General features: G+C 35.6%; 1 protein-coding gene across 1 annotated transcript in view; it reads left to right on the plus strand.

Annotated features, from left to right (window-relative positions):
* The first annotated feature begins 508 nt into the window (after nt 1-508).
* The window catches only part of LOC115429875 (cholesterol 7-desaturase), a 31,900-nt gene continuing 10,956 nt past the window's right edge, over nt 509-21,452 (plus strand). Inside the window, exons 1-5 of the mRNA XM_030149672.1 lie at nt 509-945; nt 10,909-11,097; nt 15,150-15,328; nt 17,642-17,767; nt 19,570-19,689. Of these exons, the coding sequence (XP_030005532.1) occupies nt 522-945; nt 10,909-11,097; nt 15,150-15,328; nt 17,642-17,767; nt 19,570-19,689 (1,038 nt within the window). The 5' untranslated portion in view covers nt 509-521. The remainder of the gene's footprint in view (nt 946-10,908; nt 11,098-15,149; nt 15,329-17,641; nt 17,768-19,569; nt 19,690-21,452) is intronic.

Raw genomic sequence — 21,452 nt, forward strand, 5'->3', positions numbered from 1 at the left:
TACAAGTAGATTTTTTGTTTTGTTTTTACAAGCAAAAAAATGTTGTTGAAACCTGTGCAAAAAAAAAAACAACCAAAAATGTCCAGTGCAGAAATATGCATACTGTGTGCAACCAAATCAAATTGTTGTTATTCATATTTTTAAGCTCGATAATAAGATGCGCATTGTTTAAAAATCTGGACTTTGTTCCAGCATTACAGTTACGTGTCCCACACAAACACACTCCTTGTCCCACATGTGGCTCATACACACCTGGTCCCCCTAAATGACAGGTAACAGGAGGTCAGGACCCGTGAGTTCAGGAAGAGCAGACAAAGACCAGGTTCAGTCCCATTGTTGAACTCCACTATGATCCAGAAAACCAAACAGGAGGCTCCACAGCAAACTAAGAAAACCTACCTGCAGGTGAGATGCATTATGGGCGTGGCTTAAATCAGGTGGCCCGTCTCATCTCCAAGGCCGCTCCCTTTTACGCACGGAAACAAAACCTGTGAGAGTCAGACCAGGACCGCAGGACCAGGATGGAGTGCAAATCCGTGTCCACGGCGAAGGTGGCCGCAGTGGTCGGGTTAGGAGTGGGTGCGGCGTTCATTATCCAGGACAGCGGATACACTCTGGACTCAGACAGCACCAGGTACCGGATCTGGAGGACGACCGGGCTGCAGGGCGCACCGGTGCGGGCCGTGGTCTGCGTCACCGCCGCGCTCTGCTTCCTGGCGGGGCTCTGGCTTTACCGGGTGCTCTTCAGCCCCCTGGAGCTGCTGAAAAGTTACGACGAGGTGGGATACATTGTTCCCGAGGGCCGCTCCAGAGCCCAGGCGGCCAACGAGATCCGGCGCAGGAGGAAGACCGGAGAGCTGCCACCGGTGTATCCGAACGGCTGGTACCGGGTTCTGGACTCACACCTGCTGCAGAGGGGCGAGGTCCGGAACGTCTCTGTGCTGGGTACAGTACTGACATTACAGAAAATAAATAAATAAATAAATAGACTTTGAAGAGTTAAGTGTGCAGATGCAAGTGTATTTTGGATTTTTTTTTCAAAATACTTTACGCACAAAAATAAAAAATATGTAAAAGATACGGTGGCCCAGAGGTATAACAGCCCCCAAAAATTATCCACTAGCCCAAAAAATTATCCACTATAAGAAAAAAAAGAGAACAGCCCAAAAAATTATCCACTATAAGAAGAAAAAGAGAACAGCCCAAAAAAATTATCCACTATAAGAAAAAAAACAGAACAGCCCCCAAAAAATTATCCACTATAAGAAAAAAAGAGAACAGCCCAAAAAATTATCCACCATAAGACAAAAAAAAAAAGATATCAGCCCAAAAAATTAACCACTCTTTTTAAAATAACTTTATTTTTTTTTAACTTTATTTTAACTTTATTCTATGCTTTTATTTTTTGTGGTGGCCTTGATTTTAAAGCAAGAGACCTTTCGGGTAAACAGCGCCCCCCGTATTTGGAAAGGTGAATGATGTTTTGTTTTTCTTATAGTGGATAATTTTTTGGGCTGTTCTCTCTTATTTCTTACAATGGAAATTTTTTGGGGTGTTCTCTTTTTTATCTTATGGTGGATAATTTTTTGGGTTGTTCTCTCTTTTTTCTTATAATGGAAAATTTTTTAGGGTGTTCTCTTTTTTTTCTTATAGTGGATAATTTTTTGGCTTGTTCTCTTTTTTTTCATATAGTGGATACTTTTTTGGCTTGTTCTCTTTTTTTCATATAGTGGATACTTTTTTGGTTTGTTCTCTTTTTTTTTTCTTATGATGGAAATTTTTTTGGGCTGTTGCACCTCTGGGCCACTGTAAAAAGATAAGGTACAAGATAAAATAAACCAAAACATACTAAAGAATAAAAAAAAAATAATAAAAAAAAATCTACAGATCATAAACCCAGAAATAACCAGAATCAGAATTGCCTTTATTGTCATTAGACAGTACAAAGTACATCAAACGAACCTGAGTTCGATGATTAACACGTTGTATAATGAAATGTAGAATAGACTTTAAACTGTCATCAGTTAAGTTTTCTGTGGATGTTTCCTCAGCAGATTCTATGATCAGATACAAGTTTCAGTGGGAAAGTTTGTAAAGATGCTGACAATTCATTCCTGTCCACGGGAGATCATATTAACAACCAGTTCAACAAGAGGAGAGGTTGGACGCCACAGTGTACACTTAATGTTTAGATGGGATATTGTCCGTTTCTTGATGTTTCACATTGGCAAACTATTCAATTTGTTCTGTTCTGTGTGAAGGTTTTTGGTGATCTTACTTACAAAGGCATGAAAAGGAAGTAGCCTGCAGACACTTAAAACATCAACAGGCGAACTGAAGATGTGATGATGAGCACTGAGAATGTAAATGATTTAAACAGGTTAAAATAGTTGAAGTCATAAATATGGAGAAAGTTTCAGCTTGTTGACGGTTTAGTTTATTGCTGAAATGGACCAAGAGCCACATGTTCGGTGAGATTTTACCACTATTGTTGCATCACGATCTGAAATCTTGAGCTCAGCAAAAAAATAAATGAATAAAAAGTTCAGAGTGACTTTGACCTTTGACCTTTGGACTCAAAAACTTGCCAATGTTATCCATCTATCCATGTTAAGAAGGAGCTTCATCTTTTGTACCTAATGGAGGATGATGGACTGAGGTTCTTTTAAAGATATGTCAGCATATCTCAAAGTAAGAACCGTTAGATGTTAGTAGATCTATGGGCCACAAACATGAAGTGGACATTTTTCTAGATTGCAAGTCACATGTTTGGATTACTTGGAACTGGATGATGACATGGATAAATTAATTCTTATGTTAAACCTTTTTGGTTCCAGAATTTTTAGATTAATACTGAAGTCATATACTTATGATTTTATGTTCTAAATTATTAGTGAAAGATGAAACCGACATAACAGGACAAAAATACTGTGATGATGAAAATAATGTAAAAGATAAGAGTGTCTGTTTTCATATCTGTCTATAGTGAGACAATTTACTGTTGCTTGGTAACACTGTTACCATCTCTGTCATTCTTAGTTGTCATTCTATTCAGATGTAATCCCCTCCATTTTCCCCTCTATCTGTCTACTATACTTTACCAAACTATACTTTACTATACTATAGTACTTTATGTCTCAAATTGGAGAATGGGCCCAGAATCAGGTCAGTTATCTTCTTGTGTGGACCAAATATAAGCTGCACCCAAACCTAAGACTTTAAAATGCAATATCTATAATTTTGATTGTTGCAGTATTTTTCCTACTTTTGCCTTAAGAGTCATTTTTTTTTATCCTCAACTAAAGCACTTGCACAATATTTCATTGTTTTATTCTTTTAGTTAATTTTTCACATAATGTGTTGAATTTTTTTTGTCATTATTATGATAAAATATAGTTGAATGTTCTTCCTCTAGCTTTGTGAAATGTGATTTGTTAAGTGTTTGCCATGTTCAAAACATAAAGCATAAGCAGCATCCCCAAAATGAAGCCAGTGCTTTAGTGCCTTAATGCTGTAATACCACTGATGTCCAACAAATGGTGCTCCAAAAAGCACCATGTATGGCTCCTGTAGACTTACATTGACCTTCTCTAAAAATACTAAGTAAGTTTTTATCCAGGGGTTGTTCAAGATTCGTTTGTTTTATTTGGACCCTCTAATAAGTGATGTGATACATCTTTAATTTTTCCTCCATTAATCTGAAATCTGGTTGAATCTCAGGCTTTGACTGACAGGTGTCATTGACAGCTTACTCATCTTCCGTGTCAGAATTAACTTTTTTTTCTTTAATAAAACACTTTTTTTCCAGTTCTACTGAAGTAGTTGTAAATAGGTTACACTTACATTATCATTGTGCAGTGCACAATGAAATTTAATCTAATCAGTAGGGTAACATTAAGTATTAGCTCACTTATGAATCATTGCACTTCTGCAGCCATGCCTCTTTTGTCCAAATATGGTAATTTCCTGCTCCCCAAAACAAATAGCAATCAATCACACAAACAAACAAACAAACAAAAAACACCAACATGGCAGCTGCAAAAAACTCCTGGGTTCTAAACGGCCGTACAGAAACCAGTGTGTGATGTCATGATTCTTCTGTCCATTGATTATGTTCAGTTTATTGTCAGGACAAAATAAAATCAGCCTTTAAACTTGACAAAAAAAAAAAAAAAAAGATAATTTCACCTTTATCGTAATGATAAATAATGTTGACTTATACTGAGATTTTTATCATGACTTTTTTCCTCATATCACTAATAATACATTTAATTAATCTCAGAACTAGAATAGGTGACTTATGAAAATAACATTTATGATGATTTTTTTTTTTTGTTATTTTACAGTAACAGTTCAGTAAACTTCCACAGTAACGGTACTTTTACTTGAGTTAAGTAGTAACACACTGAAGAAATTACCCAGTGACTGGATAGAGTTACATATGGAAGTTGAAAAACCTGTAGGAGACAGACAACCAAAGAAAACAAAAGAAACTTTGGATGTAAATAGTGTTAACAGGAAACAAGAGTGTGGAAATAGTTTCCCAAGTCAAGTAAGGACATGAATTTCCTTGTACATTTACATAACAGACATTTGTGATTGATATAATGTGATTGATATAATGTGACTGATGATGTTAGAGTTGTGTAATCCTTCAGGTTGGACTCCTGTCAGTCACAATGAAACTAATTCACACATAGTTCTCTGTAAACTCAAAGACCTTTGTTATAGCGACAGAGGGAACGTTCACATGGCTCCCAGTTACACTTTTATTAAAAAAACAAACCCTCTTTGTCTGCCGTGAAGGTGTCATGGAGGCAGTTGCTATGGTAACTGATGTCTATTGAGTAACCACACAATAGCAGTCACTTAGTTTTGCAGCTTATCAGGAAACACAAACTCCAAGTGTGTCTGAGGGCTCAACACAAATATGTCATATTTAAGGAAAAAAAAAATCATTTTCAGTTTAGATATTATGTATGGTGTTTTAGACCAACTGATTACTTAACAGTGCTGTGTAAAACTCAGGGTTGTCAGGGTTGAAATGAGCATAGATATTTATTTTTCATTCTTTTTTCCTTAGATGCAACAAGGAAATACCAGAAATATGGCTTAAAAGACGCATAAAAACTGAACCAAATAGGTTGCGAAGGTTAAAGACACTAGAAGAACAATAACTAGGAACAGGAATCACTGTTTCTTCATACAAACAAATATTCATCAAAACTAAAATGAACAGCATTGTCGCCTAAAAAGTAAAGATACTGATTGTAGTTAAGTATTTCCACTGCAGTACTGGACTATAACACCAGTCTGAAGACCTAATACAGTCGATACAAATTGACTCTTTGCATAAATATGATGTATTTTTCTATAAAGGTCTTTGAAACTCATAAAATTCCTAAACTTGCTCATGTACAGTGATGACCAACAGTGACATTTTTGTTCATAGCCCTGATTCTGTTCACAATATTTTCATTTAAGGACCAAAAAAAAAAGTAACACTTGTTTTTGTAGTTGTACAGTTTTGACAACTTGATCCCTCATCATGCTGTAAATTTGCATACTTTTACAGTACTCTTATTGGAATACAGGAAATACAGGAAATATGTGCATAGCCTAAAAGACACACAAATAAACTGAACTAAATGTGTTCTAAGAGTTAAAGTCACTATTCTTTGTGACCTCTGACCCCATGACAAGAAGCAGCACAAAGAATTACAAATATCTGACATGTGTTTAATGAAACCTGGTATAAAACATCAGAAAATGAACAGAGCTTGACCGATATGGGATTTTTGGGGACGATGCTGATACCAATATTGGGGGCTAAAAAAAAGTCAGTATCTGATATATTGGCCGATAACCGATATATCGACCAATATATGAAATAAGAACATTGATATAGATGTATAGATACACAGGATATAATAATCTTCTATTAATAATAATGGCAGACATGTGGATTAACAGTTGCATGAATCTTTGTTTATCTCATAAAGATAATTTCCACAACTTTCAAACACTGTATAATAGTCTTATATTAGACTAGTATGTGACCACTGGGGAACCACGGGTTGTAGATGTGGAAGTTTTTATGCTGGGGAGAGCAGACTTTTGGGAAAATAATAATAATGGATTAGATTTTTATACTCAAAGCATGTATAGTGGATCCATTATTCATTCGCTCTCACATTCACTCTCTGGTGGTGGTAAACTACATATGTAGCCACAGCTGCCCTGGGGCAGACTGACGGAAGCATGGCTGCCAATCTGCAGCTACGGCCCCTCCGACCACCACCGACTGGAGGCAAGGAGGGTTGAAGTGTCTTGCTAGCAATCCATTTTCCAGAAGAGGAAGAGAGAGAGATTAAATAAATCAGGATTTTCATTAAAATATAAGCGAGGCATGCACTAGCTGTCATAAACTAACAATATGACTGATAGCAGGTGCTGATATGTATTTTGTTTTTGTTGTTGCTTGTGACTGTTATCTCTGTTTTGTGTCAGGAAACAAAAAAAGTAATAACTGGACTGTTTCAAAACCTTTCATTTCTTCACTCTATTTTTGAGCATAAATTCATTCAGTTTATGAAATAACTAACAGATTAAATTATTTGCTGATGTTTGACTGATGTAATTCATCTACTCTTTCTTATTCTTAGGTTCAGTGAATTATAAAATCTGAGGCATGCAGGTTAGCTCACCTTTTTTGACTGTTAGTTGGGCAGTTTTCATGAATTCCAACCATTTTCCAGATAAAACACAACATGAAAGGGGATGCAAAGTTTTCCTGCATGAATATAACTGCATGGTTTGCAGGAGCAGGTGTGTTTTGAATCTGTTTTAATGCACATTGTGTATGATGTATGAAAACCTTGGTGTTGTGTTTGTTGTTTGTTGAATGTAGCAGGTGATGAGGCAGAAACATGAAAGCAGCTGATGCTCTTTGAGATGTGTGTGAACTCAGATCAAACAGTCCCACCGCGGGGACGACCGATCTGAAATGTTAAAGGTTTAACAGTGTTTTTGCACCTCCATGGAAATACACGAGATGGACAAAAGTATTGGGACACATTGAATTCAGGTGCTTCTGTTCTAACAGGGGTCTGGGATACAAAACAATAATCAATCCATTTGATTATCAATAATGATATGTAAAAGGAAAAATCAGCCTTTAAACAAATAACATTTTATATCTTATTTCATAAGGTATCTTATCTTATCTTATCTTATAAATGTGACAGTTTAACATTTATTGTGATAATTATCGATATCATCAGTTACATTTTTAGCCTTATTGTTCAGCTCTTAACATAACACAGTCTGTTTTTTCCATGTCTCCATGACCCACATCAACACTTGTCCTGCCTCGTTGTGCACCCTGCTGTGAAACACCGCGGTGTCTGCCTGCTTACGTTTCCCTGTAGTCATCCTTTTACTTCATTTACATCATATATTAAATTCTCCTTAGTGTGCTTTTCTGTCTTTGCTGCTCTCACACCTTGCGCTGTGGTTTATTTCTGCCCCACAACAGCCCTTGTTGGAACCAGCCTTAATTTGGATTTCTCAGAATTTTGCCATCACGTATCCTGACGAGGCACATCATGATTTAGGTCAGTGGTTACTCAGAACCACAGCCACCCAGCCTGCGCTAATCTGGTCTGGGGGAAACCTGAGCACAGAGAGTCATCCAAATGTCAGCAGTACACTGTGGAGATGTGGATGTGACATGGCGGAAAGGTGGCCTCCAGGAACACCAGCCTCACATTTCACCATTTGAAAAAGGCAAAAATCAGTGACATTTTATTAGATTACACTTTAACCCCTTACTGCTGAAATTTATTTCCAATTATATAAAGAAATTATTTGTGCTGTTACTGTCAAGTATACGCATAAATTAACCCAAAAAGACTCAGTGCTACTTTTGTGGCAGTTCCCAGTTTAATTTTTCTCACTATTTAACTGTTTTCAGTCATTTATTATGTTATAATATTATCATCTGTATTTTGCAGATTTTTCTTCTTCAGTGAAAATCAGGTATTTTCCTATATTTAAATTAGTGCCCATGTAGATGTTCATAAAAACTCATAGTAAACTTATAGGTTATCAAAACAGTGTAAACTGAAGAAAAAGTTTTTGGACCAAATATATCATTAACAACATAAAAAGAAGTGTCTCCATCCACTGTCATTGATCCAACTCCATGGATTTTATTGGTGAATCGATGCTGTAGAAGATAAGTGTTTCCACATTCACTATAAAGCCTCTGAACATCCAAATGGGTCATATCTGATGACTATAAAAGATGACAAACTTCATTTTACCTCAATTATTTACATGTTTCAATAGGATTAGTATATCAACAGGTATTCAAGATTTTAGATCAGTAGATGGTTTTGGTTGCCAGAGGCCGTTTGGGTCTTTGAGGGTTAAGTGGAGATTGTTAATGTAGCACATACAATAATTATGATGCAAATTAGAGGCATTAGGTATAATTGTCATAATTGTAATTAAACTCATTTTCCAGTCTTAAGTATATAGATGATTTTATATTGATGCTACTATTGATCAGTTCCTCCAGTCATCGATCCAAACACAACAAAAATGATCCAAAAATCATAGAATGTCATGAAATTAATCACACTACTGACACAGGGTGTTGAAGCTGATCCATGAATGTCAGGGATCATAGATAACCAGGTAACATATGTACATTCACAAAGAGTGTTGAACAGCAAATGATTACAAAAACAAGGGAATACAGAGGTGCATTACAACTACAGTCTACAAGGGGAGAAGATACAAAGAATTTATTTGGTTTTTATACCATTTTATGACATTAAATAGCCTCAAAACTGTTTCATAATATGAAAAACAAACCTTTTACAATTATTGCACAGTTGCATTCATTTTCCATAATCACCATCTTTGAATCCAGTTCATTAATAATCTGTGGCTCAGGAATCACAATGGGCCGCAGCTGTTTTTGTTGGGTTGCCAGCTGTTTTTGAACAACAATATCACGCATTCATTAATTTTCTTATTTCCAAGTGTGTAATTGTAGATGAAAGGTCAGATTCATAACAGATACAACAAGGCAAAAGCAACGTAATTGACATGAAAGAAGTAACAACACTAAAATAATATGAAAGAGTAAAAAGTCTAAAGGATGCTGCAAAAATGAAAGTTTCATGGCAAGTCATTGATGTATATTTGAGAATCTGGGTCCCTTTGAGACATAAAATTATTTTTTTTAGGTCTTGACTAATAAATAGTTGGGAAAACTTGTCTCAAGTGAAGCTGAAATATGTCAGACACACCCTAATGGTTGGATGACGTATCACAGGCTCTGAAATTTGCCCAACCACCAACCAGTGTCGAATTCAGGGGTGTCAAACTCATTTTGGTTCAGGGGCCATATTTAGCCCAATTTGATCTCAAGCAGGCCAGACCAGTAAAATAATGACTTAATAACCTATAAATAATGACAAATCCAAATTTTTCATTTTGTTTTAGTACAAAAAAACCCAAATTAAATGATGAAAATATTTACATTTTACAAAAAAGATGCGAATAACCTGAAAAAACAGAAATTTCATTTGAAAAATTAGTGCAACTTTAACAATATTATGCCTGGACTTACTATTTATACATGTACATTTACACACAGTGTTACATAAATATTTGGTAACAGGCAAAATATTGTTAAAATTTTGGAGTTTGGAACTAAAATTTTAACAATTTCTACAATATTCCTTCTCTTATTATTATTATCACAACTACAGATCATAGTGGATCCATAAATGCACAAAACATTTAGTAACAGACAGGATACTGTTAAAATTGCACATTTGGGGTTGTTCATCTTTGTTTTTATTTATGTATTTATTTGCATTTTATTGTGAATGAATAGTTTTGTAAATGTAAATCTTTTCACAGTGTAATGTTATTTTTTTCACTTAAATTTTTTCCACATAATTTTTCACAAAGAAGATTTGTCGTTGTCATTATTTATGGGTTATTGTGTTGTTATTTTTACTGTAGATCACATTGGTCTGTATGTGGAACCTGAATCAAAAGGATTTTTGACAACCTTAACTCTTCAGGTTCATTTTTGCACTCACATCCCGTGGGCCAGAATGGAACCTTTGGCGGGCCAGATTTGGCCCCCGGGCCGCATGTTTGACACTTGTGATCTAATTCATCATAAAACTTTGCAATGAAAACAATGGATCCGGTTTTATCAGCAAAAGTGGGTCACAGAGAAGTTTCCCATCATCAAGGCAATCAAATTCAAAGCAATAATATGAAATGTTAATATCTCCCATTCTATGTTTATAGTCATATTCTATTTGACAATAAAACTGACTTTGATTCTTGATTAATGTCACTTTTGGTGTGTGTTGCATGTCAGCATGTATAATATACTGGTACTGACAAATAAAGGTTGTGGTTTCTTCTAATTAGATTACTCCTGTTTATATGCGTATATGTTTACGCTGTTTATATGATCACTTCTATGTATTGTATGTATTTATATATTAATCTGAAAGCCCCAGAAATCGGATAATGATAATGATCAGAGTATTAGTGTGCATGTAAACAGGCTCATTGTTATTTTTTGAAGGTGGAAATCTGAGAAATCATGATTTTATTTGTGTAGATTTGGGTCCTGAGGATAGAGAAAAGGGATGTTTGGGAACTGGTCCCTTTAAACCACTATGTTTACAATTACAGTCATTTTAAAAGGTCAGACTTCCAGTCAATACTTAAGTGACATATATCAGGCATTTGCCTTAATTCACTTCTTTAAACCTTGAAATCCAGCATTAACATTTATCCTCCCTCATTTTATTGCCCACTGCTTCCAGACTAAATAAAACTTGTGTGTCCTGGACCTTGTAGGTGAACAGGTGGTGGTGTTTCGGGGTCAGGATGACAAGGCCTATGTTCTGGACGCCTACTGCCCTCATCTGGGAGCAAATCTGGCTGTGGGAGGTCAAGTAGTGGGAAACTGCATCGAGTGCCCATTTCATGGATGGCAGTTCCAGGGTAACGATGGCAAATGTGTGAAGATCCCATATGCACAAAAAGGTATGAACTGAAGGTAAATGGTAACTTTTTAAGAGCTTTCACCAGTTAAACTATACAGGCAATGTAGTAAAAGTATGTTTAATGGAACCAACCTGAAATCATATGTTACACAATGGCAGTTTTTTTTTTTTCCTTAATCCCGCCACCACCACCACCCCTTTTCGGAGGACAACTTTATTTTTAATTACAGCTTGTGTTTAAGTAGCAATCTCCAACTTCATATTCACATGTTCATCCATTCCTTGCTTGTATACATATACATAGTAGTATACAATAGCAGAGCTCTTTACTGCTGCAAATTTAGCACAATTACTTTTAGTTTTTGGTAAATTCTATACATAGAACTAGTTGTAGTAAGGCCTAGATTTTGAAGATCAGGTTTACATTCTGGGAATAGAGATGCAGCATTATCATATATTGTAATATAAGTAGCAGATACTGCATTTTTTTTTCTCTCCCTATTTCACTCTTGAACTTTTTGCTTATATTTATATATATATATTATATATATGATATATTTATATCTTATTTCATAAGTTATCTTATCTTATCTTATCTTATCTTATCTTATCTTATCTTGTCTGGTCTGGTCTGGTCTGGTCTGGTCTGGTCTGGTCTGGTCTGGTCTTGTCTTGTCTTGTCTTGTCTTGTCTTGTCTTGTCTTGTCTTGTCTTGTCTTGTCTTGTCTTGTCTTGTCTTGTCTTGTCTTGTCTTGTCTTGTCTTGTCTTGTCTTGTCTTGTCTGGTCTGGTCTGGTCACAAGTTCTTAAAGACTTTACTCCACTTTTCCACTGACTGTATCAGCTCAGCTTACCTTATTTTTTACATTTCTGTCATCCAAGAGCAGGGATGGCAGGTATTAGCAGATTTTATGTCTAGTATCACCATCACTGAGGTTCCGAATGAGTCAGAGTGATACTGAACATGATGTAACATAATGCAGATCACTGATTGGTCAGTCTCGTGTGAACAACAATTACTAGGGCTTATCTAGTATTATGGATCTTTTTTCTGACATTTCAAAGACAATATTAAAACACGATGGGAATGCATCTTGTGTTATCTTGTGTTTTTGTGACACAACAGCCAGTGATGACAGGAGGAAGTGCAGATTCAATAGAAACAGGCTCTTCAACCAAGAGTTGGTGTAACCGGTAACAGGAGATATTAACCCTTTACAGGACACTCATTGAAATACTCTGAAATTCAAAATTTCAACCTTAGTCCAGTAACAATTGGACATCGTCATCCTCCTACTCGTCATCATCACTGATGGCAGGGTGGGCTGGCATGACAACAGTCCTCTTGCAATAAAACATCTGAGCAGACAGTTGTTAAAAATTAAACACATGCAATAAAAGTGTTATAAGGTCATAAATTGACAAAAATCACTCATTCACTATTTATAGCTTAAAAGTGTCTATAAATGGGTTAAAATTCTCTCTGAATCACTGTATAGTGTTATAAAAAACCTTTGTCAACATTAAACATGATGTCCTCAGTAGTATTCCCTTATTTGTAAAGAAAATGCAGTAAATATAGCTTGTTAGATGCATCGGGCATATGTCCAAAAGCAGACATGCCAAATTACCTCAATTAACTCCAATTTTCAAGTGAACTGGGCTTATGATCAATGTGGCGGCCAAATTTGCCATGCTGTAATTTCACTGATTTTACTAAATCATCCACAAACTCCACATACTGTATGTCATCACTTAGCACAGGGGTGTCAAAGTCATTTTCGTTCAGGGGCCACATTCAGCCCAATTTAATCTCCAGTGGGCTGGACAAGTAAAATAATAACAGTGAAAAAAGTAAAATTATATTATGATAATGTTTACATCTACAAAGTTTCCTTAAAAATCTGAATAACATGAACAACTTGAATCATCTTAAGAAAAACAACTGCAATTTTAACAATATTATGCCTCAGTTTATCAGTTTATCATTTACACATGTGCATTACAATCGCACAAAACATTTAGTAACAGGCAGAATATTGGTAAAATTGCATTTACTTTTCTTAAGACATTTCCCTTTGTTCATATTTGTTCAGGTTATTCACGTTTTTTGTAAAAGTTAAGTTTGGTAATGTAAACATTTTCAAGTAGTTTTACTTTTTTACACCAAAAAACACAAAGAAAGAATTTGGGGTTGTCATTATTTATAGGTTATTATGATAATATTTTACTAGTTCTGACCTACTTGAACTCTAATTGGACTGTATGTGTCTGTATATGGAACGTGAATTAAAACGATTTTGACACCAGTCATTGTTAATATCTTCAGTGTAATTTTTGCATTTCACAAATTCAACCTCGCGGGCCGGATTGGACTCTTTGGCGGGCCAGATTTGGCCCCTGGGCCACATTTTTGACACCTGTGACATAGCACAACTATTTAACACAAAGTGTGTGAGTTTCATCTGCTTAACATGATTGATTTTGATGTTTTGATCGGAAATGTACAGTTAGCTGAGCCGCATGAGTGTCTTTTTCTGACTTCACAGAAAACAGGGTGTTGGATGTGTTCCAGGTCTCTCCTGATTGGTCGAATGTCACTTGCCCAATAAAGGGTTAGACCAAGGTGTGTTTAGTGTAGTAAGTGTTTCAGAGTCAACAAAAAGGAAATCATCCCATGTTTAGAGTGAGAAACTGATACCAGCATATGTGACTGTTCATCCGGGGGAACTGAGATTGTTAAGTTTTGGTTTGAGTGTCTTGAGTTTGATTGGCTGTAACCCTGATGTGCACTCCCAGTCAGTCATGCTTTCACTCGCTTTGTTGATTTTGATGTAAATGATTATAAGCTGACAACCAGTCCTTAAACCTGAATAACCACATCTGTGTTGGAGTGAAGTGATTCCAACACACCCCAAAACAACAGTGTGTGAAAGTAAAGACACAGAATACCACAGTTTAAGTTAAAAAATGCTTTTAAGGTCATGACTGAAAATAAGGGATGGAAAAAGCCACGTTACTAAGAAACATACAAACACCATAGGTTTAGCTTCACTGATATCCTTATTCTTTCATAATCACCCACTGATAACCGCCCTACAATCACACACCTGCTTTATTCTCCTTTAACCTCTGGTGTTGTTTCTGTGGACAAATCGATAACATAGGATTGTTTCAGGGTAAAGTTATGGTTGGGAAGGTCAGTGTAGAAAATATTGTGTTGTAAAAAACAGACTCACTCTCATGAATCTGCCGCTTCGTTTTCAATAAAATGAACATATTAGTGTTTGTTTCACTGTACATTGTACAAAATATTTCCAAAACACACAGATTTGACCATTAATGCCACATTTTCCACTCTGAGTAGATAAACAGAGACAGGTTTTCACTTACTATATCATGATAATTACCCTGTCCCCCGAAGGGGAGGCAAGGGGTATTGTTTTTGGTTTGGTTTGTTTCTTTGTTTGTTAACACTTTAGCTGCAAAACTATTAGTTCAATTCATATCAAATTGGGTTATAGATTGCCAGTGACTCAGAATAGATCTCATTACATTTTGGAAAAGGTAGGTCAAAGTTCAAATTTTTTATGAGTTTTTAACATCTTTTATTTTTTTCTATTTACTTGTGAACAAAATACGTGCGAGGGGTGGGGTTTGTTGTGCCTGGCACCACTTGTTTCAAGATATTTTTATTTCATACAAATTTTTGCATAAATTAATGTGTAAATATCTCTTCTTACTGTAATTCTAAGTGGCGTGACAACAATGCTTTTATTTGATCTTTTGTTTTATTTTTGACTAATTTCATTTTTGTCTTGTTTTGTCTTCATCTTGTCATGTCTTTTACCTCATTGACATGTTTTTGACCAAGTACATGTTTTACAAATAATCAAAAACCACATATGATCATCTGCTTTTATTCACTTTCATTCAAAATCCAGGCTTTAACCTCAAAGAACCAATGATCTGACATTGATCCTGATGATAATTTTGACTGATACAATGATGTTTGTGGTGATAACATCTCTCCTTGGATGTATGGTCATCTCACAGACTGAAGTGCCTCATTTTGCTGTTATGTTTCCCTCAGTGCCAGAGTTTGCCGGTGTTCGTTGCTGGCCCAGCTGTGAGGTGAACGGTCAGGTACTGGTCTGGTTCCACTGTGATGGAGAAGATCCTCAGTGGGACATCCCAGAACAGCAGGAGATCACCAATGGGGAGTGGGTCTATCGGGGAAGAACTGAACATTTTATCAATGCTCACATACAGGTGTGTGTATGAACAGGAGGATGTTTAGTGTAGCATGTCCTTCAGATATTCATGATCTCCAAAAGGTCTGTACAGAAACAAGTACACAGAAGAACAGTCAGCAAAAAGAAATGAACCAGTAACTACTTTGCCATTTTTTTGTAATTTTTGAGGTAAAATGCAAAAATGTAAAATGCACTTTAAACAATTTTCAAAATTTATGTATTAAAAATGGCCTGAAAAATTTTAAAACTAAGTTCATGTCAGCAAACTTTGACCCTCAAAGGCCTAAACGTCCACTTTCAGCCAAAAGCATCTACTGGTTTAACTGTTTAATAACATCTGATCCCCTAATCCTATCAATACATGTAAATAATTGGTGTAAAATACATTATATTTTCATGGTCATCAGATATGACCCATTTGGATGTTTAGAGGCTCTGTAGCAAACATGGAAACACTGTCATCTTCTACAACATTGATTCACCAGTAAAACCCATGGAGTTGGATCGCTGGCAGTGGATGGAGATGCTTGTCTTTATGATATATTTTGCTGAAAAAGTCTTTCTTTTATTTACTTATTTTGCACACAATAACAAATCAAACTTTAGTACAAGCAAAGAAACAGATTGTGCCGGTGAGATCAGAAAACCCCATGGGGTTTAGAAAATTCATCTCACCTCATTACAACATTGGCATAAAGAAAGTCAATAAAAATAATAGACAAATTATAACAAAATATAAAAGAATAAAAGAAAGAGTATGTGTAAATGCGTGTAAGGGTGGGAGAGTGTATGTATAAGGAAAATTTAAATTTGTTTAATCATACAGTACGTTTCCTAAGCTTATACTTATGACCAGGTGAAGTAGACTGAGATGCAATTTGAATATAACTTTTCCACAGCTGAGGCTCCCTGACACTCTGAGAGAACTGACCATGTCCAGTACGGCCCATTAGCAGATGCAGCCAGTTGGCATGTCTTGTATGGAAGTTGTGTACATCTCTGTCAAATTGGAAGAAGGCTTTACAAGGCAAAGAATGTGTAGCAGGTTGAATCCAGATTTTGTGAAGAAATATACAGATAAGGTATTTATTTAAAGTAAAAACTGAGAGGATATGGAGCTGTTTGAAAAGAGGGGCTGAGTGAACAGCCAAGTCACTAAATGTAGCCATCCTGCAGAATTTCTTTGGCAGCATATAAAGTTTAGAAAGATGGGTAGGATAAGTTGCTTCCCAGATTGTATTGCAATATATGAGACACAGATAAATTAAGCTATAATAAAGAGTTAGGAGGCACTTCTGATGAAGGAATCGATTCATTTTACCAGTGATGCCAATAGACTTTGCTATTTTCATACAAAGTGAATGTAGCTCCTCCAGCTCAAATTTTCATCAATCAAGACTCCAAGGAAACTTTTTCATGAAACTTGAGTAATTGGGTCATATCCTATGGATAAACAGATGTAAAATATTGCAATTTTATTGCAATATTTTTTTATGTAAATGAGATAAAATTGGATTTTTTAACATTAAGAGATCATGTATTTAGTACAAACCATTTGGAAACATTATCTAAATCATAATTTGCTTTAGACATAAGTACCTTAAAGTTGGTGTGTGACAAAAATGGATTGGTATCATCAGGAAAAAGTACAGGCCATAGAAAGGACAATTTTCATCAGTTTTCTTTCTTTTGATACAATAACCTTCGAATTTACTCTGAGCTTTTATGAATTTCCACATGATCAGTAAATTAAATATAAAATAGTGAAAATGCAGAGGAAAATAAGAATGAGAAAAAGAATAAGAATAAAAATGTCTGACATATTGCAATTCTACTCTTATGTAAATATAGCCTGTAAGTAAAGTAAGTAAATTTTATTTATAGAGCACTTTTCACAGACAGAGTCACAAAGTGCTTTATCAATTCAAATCAAATCAAATTAAGTTTACAGAGACCCAACAGAATCCTTCAGGAACAAACACTTGTGATTGGGGACAGTGGCGAGGAAAAACTTCCCTTTAATGGGCAGAAACCTCGAGCAGACCCAGACTCCTGAAGGATGGCTGTCTGCCTGTAGAGTGTTTATTTCTGCTATTATTATTTTGCAATATTGTTTGTCTTTTGCATGCACATTTTTTTTTCTTGCACTTTATTCTGTTGCTGCCTTGACTGGTGATTTTCCCCATTGTGGGATAAAAAAAAGTCTAATCTAATCTAATCTAATCTAATCTAATCTAATCTAACCTAATCCAATGTAATGTAATCTAATGTAAAAGAAATTAATTTGAAAGTATACACCAAAAAAGTTTTGGGTCTGTACATCCTGTAGGAGATTCCTGAAAATGCAGCTGACGTGGCTCACCTGGCTCACCTGCACACACCTGGGATGATCAGCGGAGTTGATTTACGCTACACAAACAGCAAAACCTGGGAGTTTATGAGACATGACTGGAAGGTATGGAGATTTTAAGACATACTCCTGCTTTTAACACATTTTCAAACCTATTTCATTATTAAATTACAGCTTTTCTTTCATATATTTACTGCTACTTTACAAAATGAGAGCCAGAGGTGGAAAATAGGCAATAAGATGAACAGAGCTGAAGTTGTTGCATAATTAATTAGAAGGTTAAAGCAGTAGTACCAGTGTTGGTCCTTTAGGTCCAACAAGGCCGTCTATGACTTATGAATCAGAATCACTGACCTACATTTACACCCTACATTTTCACATTTGTTCCATTAAGATGTATTCAGTTATTCCCACTGTATAGTATTGATGGTATAGTGTAAAATACATGAACCAATACTGAGTATTACTAAAAGTATATAAGCACAAATGCAAAATATCATCATTTAAATATAACTTTAAGGGATCATACATTGCATATCTATGGGTTATTTGAATAAAAATGACTAAATATCAACAATTTTCATGAATTCACAACTGCAAACTCATACTTTTACATCAAATTTTAAATGGCAATTAATTCTCTATTTTCATGTATCCTTATTCAGTCTCTTCACAAGAAATGTAATGTTTAAAATAATTACATCAAATTTAATGTACATGGTTTAAAAAAAGACCAATTTATGCCCTTAAATACTGAAGTTCAGTTATTTCTTAGTGAATTTCTTCAATTTTCCTTATAAGATGTAGCAAAGTTTTTCTGAAACTTTGAGACTGAAGTTGTTGATCCACAAACATAAAATCAATATATAATAATAAATGTCCACAAACAGTTTTTATCTTTAATATCTAATACAATTTTATTAAAATGCAGTCGTGGGCAAAAGTTTTGACAGTGATGCATTTTGTTTTTGCAAACTTTGCTGCTTAAGTTTTTTTTTTTTTTTTTTTTTTTTTTTTAGATTTTCTTCCATACATTTGTGAAGTTCAATTCAGTTCAATTTTGTTTGTAGAGCCCTATATCACAACAAGGTTGCCTCACAGGGCTTTACAGAATGAGTTGGATATGAAAACAAACAACAGTCAAATAAACTGTAGATGAAGGAAATGGATTAATGTCCTGGGCATCCATTTGCGGAAGTGAATTGAACGACAATTATTTTGAAGAAATTTACTAGTTTCAAAGGACTTTTATTGGTAAATAAATCACATTGGGTGACACGGTGGTGCAGTGGCTAGCACTCGTGCCTCACAGTAAGAAGGTCCTGGGTTCGATAACACCAGTCGACGGGGGTGGGACCTTTCTGTGTGGAGTTTGCATGTTCTCCCTGTGTCTGTGTGGGTTTTCTCCGGGTACTCCAGCTTCCTCCCACAATCCAGAAGACATGCACTAATAGGTTAATTGGTTAATCTAAATTGTCCATAGGTGTGAATGTGAGAGTGATTGTTTGTCTCTATATGTCAGCCCTGTGATGAACTGGTGACATGTCCAGGCTGTACCACGCCTTCGCCTGTAAGTAGCTGGGATAGGCTCCAAGTGACCCCCGTGACCCTAGTGAGGGTAAAGTGGGTTCAGAAAATGAATGAATGAATAAATAAATCACATTACTGCAAAGAGTCAATTTGTGTCATTACCAAGTCTTTGGATCATGACTGACTGATGCTATGATACTAATACTCTGCTGTGTGGGGAAAATGCAAAATATGTTTCTACATTAGAAGTAAATAATTTATCTGCAGTTACAAGTTTTAAAAAGGTCAAATCTGTTTTTTTATTCACAGAGTTGTGTTGTGTATCTGAAACTGTGTGTATTTGTGTCTAAATGCCAATGTCCGTGTGTTGCCTTCAGGTTCAATGGGAACCAGAGCCGGAGCCGAACAGACACTGCTCTCGGATGTTGGTGAAACACGCTCTGACTCTGTTTGGGATTCACTGGCATCTGCTGGATGTCAACGTGGTGGCGAGACAAGTGAGTCTGTTTATTTAACACAGTAATGAACAATGTGGTCAATTAATCCATTAACACATTGTAACAGTATCAGGGTTCAGAGCTGTTTTTCTTTAAACATAATCATGTAAAACTATCAAGTGAAACGAGGCTATTTAACCCAGTTCTCACTAAATGATTCTGAAAGCTGGCACAGAGTCAGACTGAGACTGAAATGAAGGTGATGACCTGTCTACACTTGATCTCAATGGGCAAAATCATTTGTAATTTTGCTAGAAATATGAAAGAAGAGCAAGTTGACTCCGATAGTTTTATTATTATGATGAAAAAGATTGTCCCACAGTGTGTTCTGGGAAATATTTGTCTATTATCACAAATATTTTGATCACTGAGATGTTTAATGTCCCTTAAATCTCTCAAAGTCTTGAACAAAATGACTTGTATCAGCCACAGGCTAGTTTAGATTTGCTGCCACAGTTTTTCTGTCTGTCCTGGAAACTCATCATGTGACCTAATACGACCCCCACACGAGTTACACATGAGCATAAACAAAGAAAAAATCAGATCAAGTCATGGCTAATGTTTATTATCAGACATGGACAGATATTTCTCATTGGAAAAGTCTGTTGTGATTGAACTTATTATATGAGCCATTCTTGAATGAATGAATGAATTATTTATTTATTTTTGAAAATGAGAAAGTTTGTATTAATGAACAATTACATGTAAATACTAGAGACTATATCAATATGGCTAATTTCCATCTTGAGTCCCTTTGGCAGGTAAAAAAAAAACAAAAACAAAAAAAAACACTTAAAGATAACCATTACTGAACTGAGACATACAAAAAGAAAAACAAGCAACAGCACATAGTGTGCACAAACAGACAAAAACCAGGGGGACCAAGGCAGCCACTAAGCAAAAACTGATTAAGGTTTGCAGATGATTTTATTATAAATACCCCATTGTCACTATTACACATGATTATATTGCACACATCCCATTCTTATTCTGAATGTTGTGTTTGTTCAATGTTAGTGTCCATGTGATCAGTCTGTTTTCAATACTATAGATCTATTTCTTCAAAGTTTTGAAACTTTCCCTGCAGACATTCATTGTTCACTTTTCAGAAGGTCATTACCATAGCGCCGTCCTGGAAGTGAGGACATTTATGTTGGTTCACTGATGTGTCTTAACTTCCTGCATTGGTAACTTCTTTCTTAGAGCGTCTGCAAAAAAAAGCAGTCTACAAAAGCTGCATCATATCAAGGCTTCCTTCACTTCCATTCATGTAGAAAACAGCAACTTATATTAACTTTTAAATTCACCTAAACTTCTACTTCTTAAAAATCTTCCACTTCTGTTCCAGATATGTAAATAAATGTAATAATTTCAGTTGCATAAAATGCCAACCAATACCACTGTGAGGTAAATACAGGGGGAGGAAGGCTGTTTCTACAGAGGAAATAACATGATATGATGCAAAAGAGTCACATTGGTAACTCTCATAGCACTGCCTGTATGCAGTACCTTTACCCTCAAATATGAAAAAAATGACCTAAAATGATCATTATTGTGTTTAAAATGAAATGTTCTGACATGCTAAAGATCCCAATGTATTGGATTGTAGAGATACGAACTGCATTAATTGACAATGACAGGCTGGAGGATGTATGTAACCACGAGAGGGAGTATTGAGTCACTCGGAAAGTTTGATGCTGAAATATCGGCGTTTCCTCTACACAAGTGACTAGGGATGGGAATCAATAAGAATTAGGAATTCC

The sequence above is a fragment of the Sphaeramia orbicularis genome, chromosome 12, assembly GCF_902148855.1.
Source record: "Sphaeramia orbicularis chromosome 12, fSphaOr1.1, whole genome shotgun sequence".
In the NCBI taxonomy this organism is placed as follows: domain Eukaryota; kingdom Metazoa; phylum Chordata; class Actinopteri; order Kurtiformes; family Apogonidae; genus Sphaeramia; species Sphaeramia orbicularis.